Below are 15,921 nucleotides of genomic sequence, written 5' to 3'. Positions count from 1 at the left end.
TTTCAAGACAGTTGTTTTATACAACCCAATATCCTGAATTTTCCTCAAGGGGCTTTACAGCATACAACACCTTCTGTTCTTACATTCTTGCTGTGGATAAGGATGTGTATCTGTAACATTGAAAGAGCACCCCTAGATAAGATACCCATAGATAAGTAACAGGCATTAACAAAATAAGTTATCTTTAATCTCATCTTCATCCACTTTTCCGGGGTCATGTCGCAAGGGCAACCGATCCAAACTTCCCTTTCCCGGGCCACATCGACCAGCTCCAAATTGGGGATCCTGAGACGTCCCTAGGCCAGTGTGGAGATACTGTATAATCTGTCTACCTAGTCCTGGATCTTCCACAGGGCATCCCCCTAGCTGGACATGCTTGTAACACCTCCCTATGAAGGCTCCCAGGGGGCATCCTTAACTTTTGACCAAAACCACCTTAATTGGCTCCTTTCCACACAAAGGAGCAGCAGTTTTACTCTGAATTCCTCAATGCTGACTGACCCTGTCATCTTAGCTCTAAAAGAGAGGACAGCCACCCTCCTGAGAAAACCCATTTTGGCCGCTTGTACATGCAATATAGTTCTTTGAGTCATTAACCAGCCTTCATGACCATAGGTGAGGGTAGGAACGAAGATCTGTCGGTAGGTCAAGAGCTTTGCCTTTCTGCTCAGCTCTCTTTTAGTCACAATGGTAAAGTGAGTGCTATAAAGCCCCTGCTGCTCTGATTTTCCAGCCAATGTCACACTCCATTGTCCCCTTACTCTGGCACAAGACCCTGAGGTACTTGAACTCCTTCATTTGGGGTAAGGACTCATTCCCCACCCGGAATAGGCAATCCATTTGTTTTCTGATCAAAACCATGGCCTCAGATTTAGAGATGCTGTTCCTCGTCTCAGCAGCTGCACACTCCGCTGTGAAGCGATCCAGTGAGGTCTGAAGATCACAGGCCGATGATGCCATCATCAAGACCACATCATCTGCAAAAAGCAGCGATGAGCTCCTCAGCCCACCGAACTGCAACCCCTCCCCACCACAACTAGGCATCGATATCCTGTCCATGAAAATCACAAACAGGATTTGTGACAAAACGCTGCCCTGGCGGAGGCCCGACCCCACAAACACGGACCCAGCTCTCGCTTTGAGCTTACTGATCTTCAGGTCCACAAAACACATGTTAACCATGTAAACATGCGAGAGTGAAGAGCTGGTACGTCGAATCCAGCGAGTTTCATCTTCTATCTGAAGTTCAACTATTGGCCTAACCCTCCTTTCAAGCACATTGGTAGTCTTTACCATGAGGCTGAGAAGTGTGACATCCCTGTAGTTGGCACACACTCTCTTGTCTTCCCTTTTTAAAAGGGGGACCACCACCCGGTCTGTCACTCCTTGGTATGTCACTCCTTGGTCTCCTTGGTCTGTCAAAGTTGGTCTGTCACTACTTGGAGTGACAGACCAACTTTCCCAGACAACACAATGTTGAAGAGGTAAGTCATCCAAGAGCCCCTGCACACCTTCAGCATTTCCGGACGGATCTCCTTAATCTCTGGGGCTTTGCCACTGTGGAGTTGTTTGACTACCTCAGTGACTTCCACCAGGGACATTGACAACGATCCCCCCCCCCCCCCACCCCATCAGTGACAGTGGCTTCATCCAGACATTCCAGAGTCTTCCCCCACCCTTTTACCCAACACACCATGTGATAGAATGGTGATAAAACCTTTGAATATAGGCTACATAAACACGGACATATAATAATAGTATATTTATTTGAAAAAAATAAGATCATGTAGAATCCCAGCAGAAGTGACAGAATTGTCTGCAGAGTCGACCAATGATGTCATGGATGTTGTATATGAAATATAAACGGGTAAAAGCCTTGTCATAAGGATTGCATGGCTTAGTCCCACTTATCGAACAGTGTCTCCCTGTTAATTGTGAACATGAGGGGCCGGACAGAGTGCCCAGTCAGGGCTCTCAAGTAACACTGCTCTCAATAGTATCACTGTCCGTCAGCTCCACACGATGGCTAATGTTCTCAGACAGCAGCCTCTCATGAAGGACCACCACAACACAGGTAGGGCTTAATTCTGTTTACATGTTCCTTTAGATTCTAATCCGTAATGTAAAGTGTATATCTACATGCAGCTGGCAGGGTTTTTAATGCATTCCTCCTCTGTGGAAGTGACCTGCTTAAATTTCAGCAAGCTCTTAAAACACATGATCACAAAATATTCTAGATGTGATGTGGTATGAGAAATGCACAATGTCTGCCTTTTTAGAATCGGTTCTTATAATCTTTGTAGCATTACATACAGTGTTACATGTGTGTTAGGCATGTCATTATATCCCCATGTCAACAATTGACATGTACATGTAATTCTGTCTTTCAAGTATACATACCAAAAAGAACAAGAAAGTAATATCAGTTCTTGTTGAAATTTGATGCAACATCCAGAGTTTACATATTGATGTTTTTTTTTTGGTTTAATAATTGTTATGCAACGAGCCTTTCATCAGTTTCTTCATTTTCTAGTTCTGTAATCCTACACCATTTCTTTTCTCCCGCCTCTCCTGGTTTCTAGTTCACTGAGCTAGATTGTAGATTTGGCATAGAATCTCTGTCACTGTTCCATTGTTTATCTGCTCCGTCATGAGCCATTTACATGTACACCTGCTGACTGACGGGATAAATTATACATCTCTACTTAAGCTATCTGTTTCCAAACTACTGTGTGTCCGTCCGCTTTGTTTTCCTAATTTTAAACTCTCTTCTCATGATGCTGATTCTGCTCCCTCTCCCAACCTAGCAGCTACCCAGCATGCAGCAGGAGCTGGCGCGCCAGGCCAGGTCATCAGGTGCTGCCCTCCATCAATCCTTTTCATGCCCTGAGAACCACCTCTCCTGCCCCTTCCTTCAGTCTCCCACAACGGCCAAACCATCCTTCCATCCCTCTTCCAGAAGTATTACTCCAACTGAATACACTTCACCAACGGGCTGCCATGTCCCTCAATGGTTCTTTTTCAAACAGCAGTAATCACACACATACAGATATCCAGCCAGCCTCCAGAAGCAGGATGATAAACAATACTCACCTTCAGAGCGGCAATCACAGAAGAGGTCGGTACAACTTTAAGAAGACAGGTCTCTGCAGTTTTATAACAAGACGGCAATCCAATGTGGTTGATGACATTCTATATTTGGCACCATCAGGATGAGAATATGTCTCACTCTAAGAAATAAGATAATTATATTTTAGAAAATGTTGAATGTTTCTTTTATGAAACGTTTACCTCCTACATACAGTATGTGATGTTATAAACCACCAAGCTACAAGCAATGCAAACACCACTTGCCACAGCGGCTGAATACAATAAGATGCATGTTTTTCAGAGTTTTTCATGATAATTCTACCATTTGAATGGGCAGCTGGACAAAATCTCTTTATTTTCTCCCTGCTGCTGCACAGTTCGATCTTCATGTGTTGAGGGATAAGACGCTGTTCTGATGTGTTTAATGCATTATTTCATGTGATTTCTCCGTCAGATAATGGAGTCAGAGCAGAAGCCCCTACAGGTCAGTCAAACCTCGTTAAGTCTTCCAGGACTCACAACGAGCTTCACAAGGAACTGCTACTGACCCACAAGAGGTAGGTACCATAGGAGCAACACAATGGTCAAATCCTTCCTAAAATATGATTCGGAAATCTAATGTGATTGTATTAGAAACAGGCCTTATTCCTTTTCATAATGAGGACATGTGCATAGGGCCACTATGTTAACTCAAGCTTTTGTAAAAATGAATGTGCTTTTGTATCCATCATCAAAATGCAGCTCATGTCTCTCTCTTTTCTAAAGCAGGTGTCATTAAGAATACATGAGAGTCTCTTTCTTTCTCTCACACACCTGCAATCATACACCTTCTCTCCATGCCGCTGCAGCCCCGTAGGCCACTGTGAGCATGAATCTGTGTAAAGTGATATGTCAATAGGAGGAGTGACCTGGCTCCACTGTCGGCTTGCCCTGATAACACACACCATAACAGTGAAAGCAATGGATGTTTGTGTTGCTGCCTGTTTATCTGACCTCACAGTTCACAAAATTCCAACCAGAAGTTCTTTTTTAGTAGATCTTAACACCGTTTTTCATGATCCGAAGATTAATTTAAAAGTATTTTGGTTCTTGGCTTCCAAATTTCAGAAACTGGTTAAAACCCTGTTGGTGATTTTATTTTCCCAGTTGTATCATGTGTGGTGGACAGCAAATATAATGCCATGAGTGTATGGGTAAGTTACAGAGACCCAAATGTGGTATCATTAATAAATAAATAACAGGATACAACTTCAACTTGAACTTACACATGTGAACTGGCTCAAATTTTCAGTTTCATATTTTAAGGAATGCTCAAGTTGCACATCCAATAATACACACGATAGCTCAAGCAAATCAACCTTTGCTTATAGGTGATAATGGCAATTGTGTTTCAATAACACCTGTGGGTTCCTAAGTCATTCAAACCAAATCCATTGGCAACAAAAATGGCAACAGGTATGGATGGGATGGACCAGAGGGGTTGTAGACCGACTTACAGAAATAACAGTTCTTAAATTGACATATTTCTTTCTTTTTAATTGATAGGGTAGAACTGAAGCATTTTCATCTTACGCCTGCTCTGTCTCTTCCTCTATGGGCTAAGGGGTCTGGCTCTGAGCAGCAGGTCTGAACTTCAGACGGTGCTGGAGAGGAGGAAGAGGGTGCAGAAGGACCAGGAGGTAGGGGAAGAGAGCAAGACTCCTCTGGAGGGCGTGCTGCTCAGACGTCAACAAAAACAGCAACAGGTAGGAAAACCTGTTTAAAGGCTTAGGTTAAGTATTTAAGATATTTTTTTTGGCATGTTTATGCTTTATTGATAGTGTAGAGATAGAGTTGAAATGGAGCAGAGAGGGGAGTGACATGCAGAGAACGACCGCAGGCTGGAATCGAACCCGGGTCCGCTGCTGGCCGAGGCCCATGGGGGGGACGCCCTACCAACTGAGCTAAGGGCGCCCCCACTTTCAGTTCAGTATTGGCAGTAAAGCTTAATTTAATGGAAACATATTGTGTGCATTTGTTATTCTGTCTGAAACACTCCCTCAGCTTCTCCCGTTATGACATCATAGTGGGGGTTCAAAAGGAGGACATGGAAAAGAGAGAGAAGGTTGTTTTTTCTCATACTTTGGAAATCTTTAGACAGACCAATGTCCCATATTACTTTTATGTTGAAAAGGGTTAGGTTTAGGGTTAACCTTAGGATTAGGATAACCCTAACCCTAGGTGACCTAAGGTGATGCACCTTCATCCCTTTCACAGTAAAATGATGCAAAGTGAATCTACTGCTGATTAAATTAAAAAAGGGCCTTGTATTGTTGTGCAGGTTTTGACTCAAATTTGATCGTGTTCTTTATCTCTAAAAAATATTCATCTGTTATGACTGAATGCCATCTTCACGTGGATATGTAGTGGCCAAGCCTCTTATTTCTCTCTTGTCAGACGGAGAAGAAAGAAGAGGAGAAAGTACAGGAGGAAGCCCAGTTGATGGAATTTGTTAGAGTCCGACAGAACCTAAGAAAGATCCACTCAGCCATGCAGAACAAGGCTGCAAACTCCTCAAGTGCTACACAAGAATGAACTTTACACATCCTCCAAGAGCTACAAAGTGCATGCTGAAAGACAATGAGTGCATATGGGTTTAAGTTGGACACGTTTTCACAGATACTTGTGGAAACAGTATTCTTTTATGGCTATGTAAAATATAACAATAATAATTCTGCCGCTTGTCTAAGACAAATGTTTGTAAATATTTTTGCTTGATAAAGTAGTTGTTAAACATCAACAGTATGTAGCAGATTAAGATTTCATAATGATTTGTTTATATAATGATTGTGAATGCATGTCAAAGATTTCTTTATGATATCAGCTAATGAAACTACTGAATATTTTCTATTAAAATGCCAGAGTGGGACATTTAAAGATTCTGATAACGCTACCCATTCGGGTGACACAGTGTTGAGATCATTTGTTTGCTAGTTTAGCTTTGCATGCTTTGTTATGTCTGACTTTGTAAAGCGGCTTTGGGTCAATTGAAAGGTGCTTTATGAAGCTAAATTTGGACAGAATAGTGAGGACAGCAGAACAGATCAGTCCAGTCATCCCTGTTAGATATCTACAGTCAGAGGTATATCCGCAGAGGAGCCAGCATCATAAATGACCCTTCTTATCATCCCTCTCACAGTCTCCTCTCTCTCTCTCTCTCTCTCTCTCTCTCTCTCTCTCTCTCACAGTCTCCTCTCTCTCTCTCTCTCTCTCTATGTCTCTCTCGATCTTTCTCTCTCTCATGCCTCAGGGAGGAGGCACAGAGCATCTGCTCAAGACAACTCTAATAAAAACAGTTGTTATCCTTCGGTGATCTGACCGATGAATCAGAAAATGCACAATCAAACCTAACTGCTTTTTTACTAACAGCTGCATTTTGTTTTATTATTTAAAAAAAATCATATCTATTTATTTATTTTTTACTACTGAAAGTCTTAACTTTTTTTGTTTAATTTTCCTGAATAAAAATAACAAATAAATGAATCTTGTTCTTGCCTTTGTTATTTGTACGTTTGTGTAAGTTATGTCTGTCTTATGGCCATGTTGTTTGGAAAAAGTTGGCTAAGTCTGAGGTAGAAGAACGGTGTCACCTCTGACTGGGCTGTCTTTTGCTCAAATCTGGTGCTAGTCCTTAGCTGATAGTTAATCATCATCCATTTTACATCAGTGTCAGTTAAGCTAGTCACAAATTACTTAAATCCCAATTTATTATTACATTTGACATGACACAGAAGCAATACATTTTTGTAAAGCGTGTCTCTGCTGGTCTATTGAAACTCTTTGTGTCACAAGTGTCTTGTGTCTTGAAGCCATGCGATAACCTGTGAGGCTCAGCTTGGTGTCCCTTTTGTCAATACAATTTAACAATAGATTAGTTAAAATATTACTGTCCATCCTTAATAGACCAGGCCTAAGATCAGAAGCTTGTCCTCTGGCCTCTGAGCTTACTACAGCTGCTGCACACAGGCAGGTGCTATCTGTCTGTCTTGCATAGCGTTAGCCTCACAACATAGATTTATCGCCATAGTCCCTCTGTCACCCTCCCCACCGGTGGAGGACTACTATTTCTAGTCAAGGACACACATTCAAAATAGCCCTATCTGTGTATCTATTGTAATGTGGACATCCGACGCCACTCTATTCTCAGGGAATAGTAAACATGGAGGATTGTATGTAGTAAAGAAAACCTCATTTCCTTTATTTCCTTCAATCGGAATAGTGTGACTGACCTTCAAAATGTGCAAACAGGGAGAGCTGAAGTGTTTATGGTGAAATGGATACGATTGACCCAACAAGCATTTTCTATGTTGCCTTCCCGATTGTTGGCAGGACTTTGCAACAGACCCTTCACGTTGCCTTGCGAGCACCAGTAGCCAGACTGATCAACAGATATAGGGTGATATTGACTTCTTGCAGATGTACTGGATTAGGTAAATGAAAGCCAATAAGTGAAAATATACACAGGTACAAAAAAGATTAAACAGCTGTCATAGATTGTACTGCCTCCTTATTTATTTTAGAACAAACTGAATTACTAAAATATAATATATATATATTTTTCAATTACAGGGAGTAAAAAGTAGTTCTGTCCCACCGTTTAAAGGCTGTCTATGGGCATCATTCCAGGTAGCTTTAAATAAATCTTGCTCTGTTACTTTAACAGTCTTGTTGGCTGTCCCTGTGTGGCAGTGCGTGCAGTAAAGCTGTCAGTATGCTTTTTCAGAAGTCAGGTGGGCCAATAGCTTCAGGAACCCCCTCCCCCCAAAATACCTTTCTGATCCAGTGAAGCTATGAAGTTCAAACCATTCAACCCCTCGCTACGCTCTGATTGGTCAGATTGTACTATTCATTCTGTCACTTTTTATGTGCACATTTCAGTTCAACAACAGGAAATAACAGTATTGCATCTCCCCCCTCGGTGTAACGGCCGGCTTTTCACCCTACCTTACAATGTGTCCGTCCACAACAGGTATCAATACTTTAGTTTGATTACCTGTGAACATCACAGCACATAAACAAGGTGCTATTCAAGCTTTTATTGTGACAACCTGTGAGACCAGAGTCAATATTTTTAAGATATTTCATATATGGAAAATTCTTCATACACAAAAACAGATGTCACATTCTGCTCAAACATCAATTTGACCAGAATATGTGTATACCAGGTTAAGGCTCTGCCACGCAGTAGGGGTGAAATCTAAGACTAAAATGACATATAGGGTCTCATTCATACTTAACCTAACTGATGCTAAGGTGCTGCTGTCAATGTTCAACTATTGTTGGGGTGGCTCCTGCTGTTTCCTATTTATAGATCTCTCTGTCTCTCTCTCCCTCCATCACCCTTGGATTTTGCGGGATGGGCCGAGGGCTTTTTTAGTGCCACACTCCTCCTACCATAAAGGCCGAGGCCGTTCCTGTTGGCAGTATTTGTCCTGTGTGTGAGTGCAGTGGTGTGTCAGAGGCAGGGACAAACCAGCAGCCATGGATGACGTATATAAAGCAGCGGTAAGTACCGATAGGGCCAAATATGACATGCTGTTTTATTTATTTATTTATTCTAAAGCTTGTAATAATCAGAAAACCATGGAACATATAAAGTCCTTGACATAGAAAAATATATTGAAACAAACAAGAAGCAACACTGTGGCGCATGGAATGATATGGGAGGCCTCTACTGGCACACATCTATTTGCTAAAGTGCAGAAGCCATTGTGACAGCTGTTAACTGTGACAGCTGCTTCTCTAATTCCAGTAAAGTCAAGTTCAATAGTCACAGAAAAGAAAGACACACACTTTTTTTTAAATCCATTACTACAGCGGTACAGTGACTTCTATCTTTGTGAAGCTACAATATCCACTGATTCAACTCGATGTTTCTTTGAGGTCCCATAGTTTGTGCTGTTGTATTATTGGTTTAAATTATATTGTCAGCAATGAGACTGCATCGCATGCAAGATGGACAGACAAAATAACTTTAACCAGTGATTTAGACTGCAGAATTGAGTTTAGCACATGTGTTTTTCACTTAAATTGTACAGTATATGTCAAGGTCCTTGTGTTGGACATGTGTAGGATAATTTGGAAAAGGAGAACCTCAGGGATAGAGTGTTGGATTATTGAAAAATAAATATATTCAATTTCTACTTCTGGTCAAAGCTGTAGTTTCTGGTGAGGACACTGAGGTCATGTCCTTGGTAGTTTGAGGTGGGAGTTAGGAGGGCTTTTACAAACTCGGGCGGAGGTTAGAATCTACATTTCAAATAGGGGGGTAACACTTTACAATAAGGGTACATTAATGAACTTATAGTTAATGCTTACTTAGCGCTATTAATGGTTAGTTAATGCAGAGTTAATGCTCATAAATCATTAACTAACTGTTAATAAGTTATTATGGGTTACTTAATGGTTGGTTAAGCATGAACTATTCATATGTAACTAATGCTTAGTTAAGCATTAACTGAGCAGGTATTAATGGTTAGTTAATGCTAAGTTAATGCTTATTTAGCATTAACTAAGCATTAACTAACAGTTAATTAATGGACCCTTATTGTAAAGTGTAAATATAAATGATCTAAATCAAGGAACTGTCAGAAGAATATAAAGGTTCTGTATTTTCTTTCAGTTTCATTCCATCAGTGTGTAGACCAATTTTTCACAGCATTACAGAAAATATACTGATCAGAATGATTGGAATATGATGTAAAAAATGACATCAGGTCATTCAAAGTTTCCTGTCTGCAGTCGTGCTCGTTTGTGTTGATATTTGACCAAGTATTACAGTATATATTCCACCGTGGTGATGACCACGTTCTAAATATTATTTAATTTTAATTTTTTTTGGTAATAAAGGAAAGAAAGAAAGAAAATAGGTTTGACAGCTGCACAGAACAAGAGCCTCTGTGTAATGAACTTGTATGCCACTGAAACAATGGGTGAGATAAGCTGAGACGGATTGACGCGCTGCTGTGTTAGTTCATACGTCTGGCTGGGCCTGACAATAGAACAGTTGGACAGTTCAGGCGAAGAAGAGAAAGGACAGCTGATGTCTTAAAACAAATGGGTGACACCAGTACCAGCTTAGCCCACAGGACCACCGCCTTCCTAGCCCCCCACCCCCCATGGTATACTCTGCCAAACAACAAGAATAGTAAGTGTAGAAAGCTGTGTGACATTGCAGCCATACTGCACAGAGAGCAGCACAGTCCTGAGATTATCGCCATAGTAAGGGAGCTGAAGCTGAAGCTCTGCTCCAACGTGCAGTGGTTAAAGAAGTGAAAGTGTGAGAAACACAGTGATACATATGAATATGTATACAAATCCAATGATAATCCTGGTTTTCTTTCCATTAAGGTTGAGAACTTGACAGAGGAGCAGAAGAATGGTGAGGACTACTACTACTATATCATATGTCTACTTTAACATCATGACACTTAACCACAGGTGTCACTACCAATACTACTAATCAGTTAAAGTCTTTAAGTTTGATTGACTTTCACAATTTGCTGAAATGATAAAATAAATATAAAGGATGCACATGCAAAGTCCTTAATATAAGTATGTATAAGGCTTAAGGCTGACAGTGTGACCCTCCCTTTTAAAGATGAGATCAGTGACACATTTATGACTGGCTGCAGTGCACACATCCCTGAAGTCCCTGTCATGGACTTGGCTTTGAGTCCTATGAGTGATTTATTGTATTGCCCTGTTGTAACACAGCAGGAACTTTTCCAAGACTTGTTCTTTACCATCTGCATTGTTTCAAGGGGATTGTCCTTTAAAGCATATACTGTATCCTGGAGCAACGAAAAGTCACAGATTGTTCACATTGTCACAGATCTACTTCACAGACGGATAGGCTAACTTATTTCTTTGCGTATCCACATCTTTGTGTCACCATTCAAAGATCCTTATCTGCTTAGTTCCAGGACAATGTGATCAAAAAGCTGTTCTTAAAAATCCACATTTCCCTATAATTTACAATTACAACTAAATTATAATTCTTCCCAGGAAAGTATAAGTAACCCAAGACCTTTATAACAAAGGGTACACAAGAAGAAGTGTCTGGCCCTGCTTGTGAATTACTTCCGATTTTTTTTCCCGTGTTTTATAACATTTCTAGATGTCTTTTTTAATGTCAGCAATCCTTATTTGTGTTCCATTTTTCATGTGGATTTCCGTTTTTGCAGTCATGAGTAACCGAAAGATCTCCTTGCCAGCCACTAACAGTTGCTGTGTCCCTTCCTAGAGTTCAAGGCTGCGTTTGATATCTTCATCCAGGATGCAGAGGACGGCTGCATCAGCACCAAAGAGTTGGGCAAGGTGATGAGGATGCTGGGTCAGAATCCCACCCCGGAAGAGTTAACAGAGATGATTGACGAGGTGGATGAAGATGGTAAAGCACCAATAAGCCTGTTGCTGTTGCACTGTTGACTTCGGGAGCGACTGGAGTGTAAATTCGAGTGTGGAACTGGATTTTTGAGATGTGGAGTGTTTCTAATACCATGGTGTATGTTCGCAGGCAGCGGCACGGTAGACTTCGATGAGTTCTTGGTCATGATGGTGCGCTGCATGAAGGAGGAGAGCAAAGGAAAATCAGAGGAAGAGTTGGCCGACCTGTACCGCATGTTTGACAAGTAGGTCTCTCTTTGTTATTTATTTTCAAGTTAAAGGAATACTTCACCCATACGGAACCGGCGTTCTATCATTATAAAATCGCAATTATGATATAACAAATTAGGTTTTTCTTCCCTCAGTCTTCCACTGACCCAGCTGTCCTGTTAAGCTTAACCCTTCATTTTACCATGTGTGATGTCAAACAGGAAGTGTAGGGTTAGACAGTGAGACCATAAAAAACTCTTTCTGCCTTTTCCCAGGCTAGGATAAACCGATTTTTAAAATGTTTGCACATTTATGCTACATAGGATCTCAGAGTTCAATACACCTTCATATTTCCACCGGTAAAGTAGGTCTTTAATAGTGCTGACTCACACTAGAAGATTGGAAGATGGTATTTTACATATCACTTCATTGAAACAAATCTCTTTGACTTTGACCAGTACCCAAAATCACACTGTAACAGACTGTGTAAGAATTATCTAATATGGGTTAACAAAGTACGCTGAGAACAGTTTTGTGTTAAAAGTGTTCAGATCATGAGTATAAGACCGATGCCCTTATCTCGTGTTTAGGAACGGAGATGGATACATAGACCTAGAAGAGCTGAAGAACATGCTGGAGTCCACTGGAGAGGCCATCACGGAAGACGACATCGAGGAGCTGATGAAGGACGGAGACAAAAACAATGATGGGAAAATTGATTATGACGGTAAAACTGGAAGTCTTTGTTAAATACTTAAAGAGAGGTGGTTTAAGTGTTTTAACTTAGAAGATGTTAAGGAAGGATTTGAATATAATGCCATCCAGGCACTGTTATTTTACACATTTCAGATTTTTTGTTTTTGCAAGCAAACTCTGTGATTATAGCTCCATTCATCCTTTGTCTTTATTTGCTTGACCACTTTGGGGTGAACAAAAAAAAAACAAGTTCAACATGTCAAAAAAGTTGCATTCATCTGGAGTTGTGGTTGTCCAATATTTACTCTTTTTTTAGTTCTGGTTTGGTCTTCACCAACTCCAGAGAAAAATATCGGACTGTTAAGCTGCTGAATGTGGGCAACTAAAATCAAATGGTTCCTGTAAAGGGGAAGATTGTCGTCATTGTTTCAATAATAGAAACTGTATTTAAATGATCACCTATTAGGGACATCAAGTGAGGCACTAGCCACTGCATGGCTTTCATGCTAACCCACCTCTAAGCCTTTTAAATCAAGCGGGCGGATTTCCAATACGCACAACTATTCTTCCGCCAAATGTAAAATTTGTTTGCACACATTTATCAACAAACTTATTCAAGATATTTATCTCGAATCATTGCTTTTGGACATAATCAAAAATTAGAGAAAACCAACCTGTATCTTGCAGTGTATAGAAGACCAGAAAGTACTCACTCCATTTATAATCCCCACTTCATCCCCCAAATTCCTGTGTATCTATAATATTTGGCCTACATTACTTAACAGGAGTCTATTATAGTATTTTAACGATAAGAAACTGAATGAATGTACAGATAATCCTGGATAACATTAAAGTTTGTATTCATGCACCTTTCCTACAATGCTTTTAGCATAGGAGTGGGGGAATGCAGTCAGCTGGTTTTACATACCTAATGTATTTAAAGTGAAACCTATGGGAAAAGGGATACTATCAGGAGAATCCATTATATATCATATGTCATTGTATAGTATATAGACGGTATATTGACTATGTGTTCTTTCTTACAGAGTTCCTGGAGTTCATGAAAGGTGTTGAATAAAGGATTCAGCTGAAGGCCTCGATCTGCAGCATCTCTACTTTCCATCGACCGCGTCATCATCTAAGACCATTTCTGAAGACATGCCTCCACCTTTTGTCTGCCTTCAACAAGACACACCACACACCCGTCCTCAGCAGACCAAGTTATTCTCACCACCGAGTTCCTGGGAGGTTTGCGAATGGGATCTCATTGACTGCAAATATCTTTAGTTCCGATAGCGATGATACATCAAAGTGAATAAAAAGACTATTTTCATTAAAAGATTTTCACATTTGCATCTCTTGTCTGTCATATTTACTGTATGTGATTTTACATTTTGAACACGATGACTCGAGATGATAGATTTAGAGATTTTAGGTCCTAAAAACCTTATGGTTTTCAGAGCCAAAAGGTTGGTTCATTTTGGTCAGGCGGTTGAATTTGAAGGTGCATTCATGATAATTTCCATGGGGTGATGCGTATAATATTTATTAGAACATGCTGCTGTAGATTTAGGTTATGGTTTACCATTTAAATTAATATTACAAACAACATTTCATAATTATATGAGAAGTTTGCCCTTATCTGAATTTTATGAAGATATGATAAACCTTTTCAATCATGCAGCCTCACCTTTCAAGGATCATTAGGCTGGTTTTGGTCATGCTTCACTTGCTCACAACCGATTAAAGATGGACAACTGTGATGTAGCTTAAGCATAATGCTCTGTCATAAGTGTGGTTGATGACTTAATGTGAAGCAGAGAAAGTGGGAGTTGTGGAGGCCTTTCAGTGGTGTTGTACTAATACTGATGTCACATGAACTTTGACCTCGGATCAAGGGGAGAATGTACTTGTTGACTTGGCGACAGAACAGTATTAGCAAGTGGGAGAGTAGGATGGAGCGTTTGAGTACATCACTAGTCCTACATACAGCGTGTACCGCCACCTAGTGTAGGAGCTCTTATGGAACTTTGATGACAAAAGATGCATTTCTATTTCAAGTAATGTATGGCACACTATAGAAATAACACTGACAACATGATATCTTTATTTTCTTTTTTTCTTCTCTTTATTCACCTTTCTTCTCTTTAGATGTATCGGTGTCACAGGCTGGTGGCCTTTTGTTTTGAAATCTAAAACTTCCCTTCTGTCAATGGGAGCGTGTATATGTTCCCACAGCTCTATGTTCCCACATTTCTACGTAGTCTAACTATACAATAATAGAGAATAGTGTGTGTGTGTGTTTGTGTGTGTGTGTGTGTGTGTTCGTGCGCGTGTGTGTGTGTGTGTGCCACTCCAATTCTAACCTCTCCCTGTCCCCTTACCCAGTTGATGCCTGAACCTAATTGCCAATTTCAGGAACATAAGGCTGTGGGGCCTTCGGGATGATCCCCTGTCAATACAAGGCAGGTAAAGATTGTTACTTTAAAGGAAATTGATGCCGCTAGCTGATTGACAGTAACTGCTTCTTTATTGTTAGTTTTTTTTGTAGGACCCCAATAAGCTGTTCATTTATTGACGGCTATGTCTATGTGGTCCGGACAACATTGACTATTTTTGATGATCCCAAGAAGCGGGATAATCTGTCATAATGAAGTGTCAGCAACCTGAAAATCTCTGTAGTTTAAAATGTGGCCTTGAGCCGCCCCCCTCCATCTCTCTCTCTCTCTCTCTCTCTCCCAGTGCTGCAACTTTTTTTTGGATCTCTCGTAACCTTAGTCAAAAAGATGAAGACATAAGGAGGACGTACAACCTGTCCATTATTGGAGTGGAGCATTTTATTGCATTTTCACAGTTGTTTTTTCATTTAGCTGGGGCAGAAATGGTATGTATACTTTTCTACTGGAAGACTCTATCACTTATATTATTTGCATTGATTTAAAAAATTACGCTCAAACATGAATTATGTTCAGGTAGGTTAAAGCCAGTTTATTAGTGCAAAACTGGTTTGCATTGTTTGTTTCCCTTCGTATAAGAGATTGATCTAATGAGAGCTTCAAATGTATGTGTGTAGGTGTTTGGGGGTTGTTGGTGTGTGTGTGGAGGGGGTTCATAATAAGCAATTCATTAAGACAGGTTTGCAGGTTGGTGAAGAGATCAGGGTTGAACAATATTTTGTCTATCATTTATTTTGGTTCCCAGATCCTAGCAGCACTCTCCTGCAACACATGCCTCATCAGCCCTGCAAATGCCTGGCCTTCACCGTCCATCTCCTTACCTGTATCTCTTTCCCACATCATACTCATTGCTACTGTGTTGCCTATAGCTTTGTTTTGACATTGATTCCAATGCATGCATACCCGCGTACCTGCCTGTTTGAATAAACCATTGACATTATCCAGCTGCCTCAACCGTTAACCTTAGAGTCCTTCCCTTGTTGCCACTCACTTCTCAAGATGAACGTGACTATTTGTCCTGACCCTGTGCCCATGGCTGGGA

At 40.6% G+C, this 15,921-nt stretch overlaps 2 protein-coding genes across 2 annotated transcripts; both read left to right on the top strand.

Annotated features, from left to right (window-relative positions):
* Window positions 1-2,022: 2,022 nt before the first annotated feature.
* Window positions 2,023-5,664, top strand: LOC307252933 (protein FAM107B; the record flags this gene model as incomplete). The annotated part of the gene is made up of 4 exons (XM_080030755.1): window positions 2,023-2,074; window positions 3,545-3,647; window positions 4,694-4,835; window positions 5,527-5,664. 4 exons carry the CDS (start codon window positions 2,023-2,025, stop codon window positions 5,662-5,664), a joined length of 435 nt encoding a protein of 144 aa, XP_079886881.1.
* Window positions 5,665-8,525: 2,861 nt separating this feature from the next.
* On the top strand, window positions 8,526-13,776 carry LOC307253080 (troponin C, slow skeletal and cardiac muscles-like). Its single transcript, XM_080030936.1, has 6 exons — window positions 8,526-8,634; window positions 10,480-10,510; window positions 11,375-11,521; window positions 11,648-11,762; window positions 12,318-12,454; window positions 13,470-13,776. Exons 1-6 carry the CDS (start codon window positions 8,611-8,613, stop codon window positions 13,499-13,501), a joined length of 486 nt encoding a protein of 161 aa, XP_079887062.1. The 5' UTR covers window positions 8,526-8,610; the 3' UTR covers window positions 13,502-13,776.
* Window positions 13,777-15,921: the final 2,145 nt, after the last annotated feature.

This window comes from Ammodytes marinus (genome assembly GCF_949987685.1).
Source record: "Ammodytes marinus genome assembly, chromosome: 7".
Classification (NCBI taxonomy): Eukaryota; Metazoa; Chordata; class Actinopteri; order Uranoscopiformes; family Ammodytidae; genus Ammodytes; species Ammodytes marinus.
Note: the sequence above shows the minus strand (reverse complement) of the source record. Positions and strands in the feature narration are given on the sequence as shown.

Bases quoted from the DNA above. Each gene is read 5' to 3' on its own strand.
- LOC307253080 (XM_080030936.1), top strand. From the start codon at position 8,611: ATGGATGACGTATATAAAGCAGCG. The intron at 8,635-10,479 runs GTAAGTACCGAT...CTTTCCATTAAG, and splicing joins ATGACGTATATAAAGCAGCG to GTTGAGAACTTGACAGAGGA. The intron at 11,522-11,647 runs GTAAAGCACCAA...GTATGTTCGCAG, and splicing joins TGACGAGGTGGATGAAGATG to GCAGCGGCACGGTAGACTTC.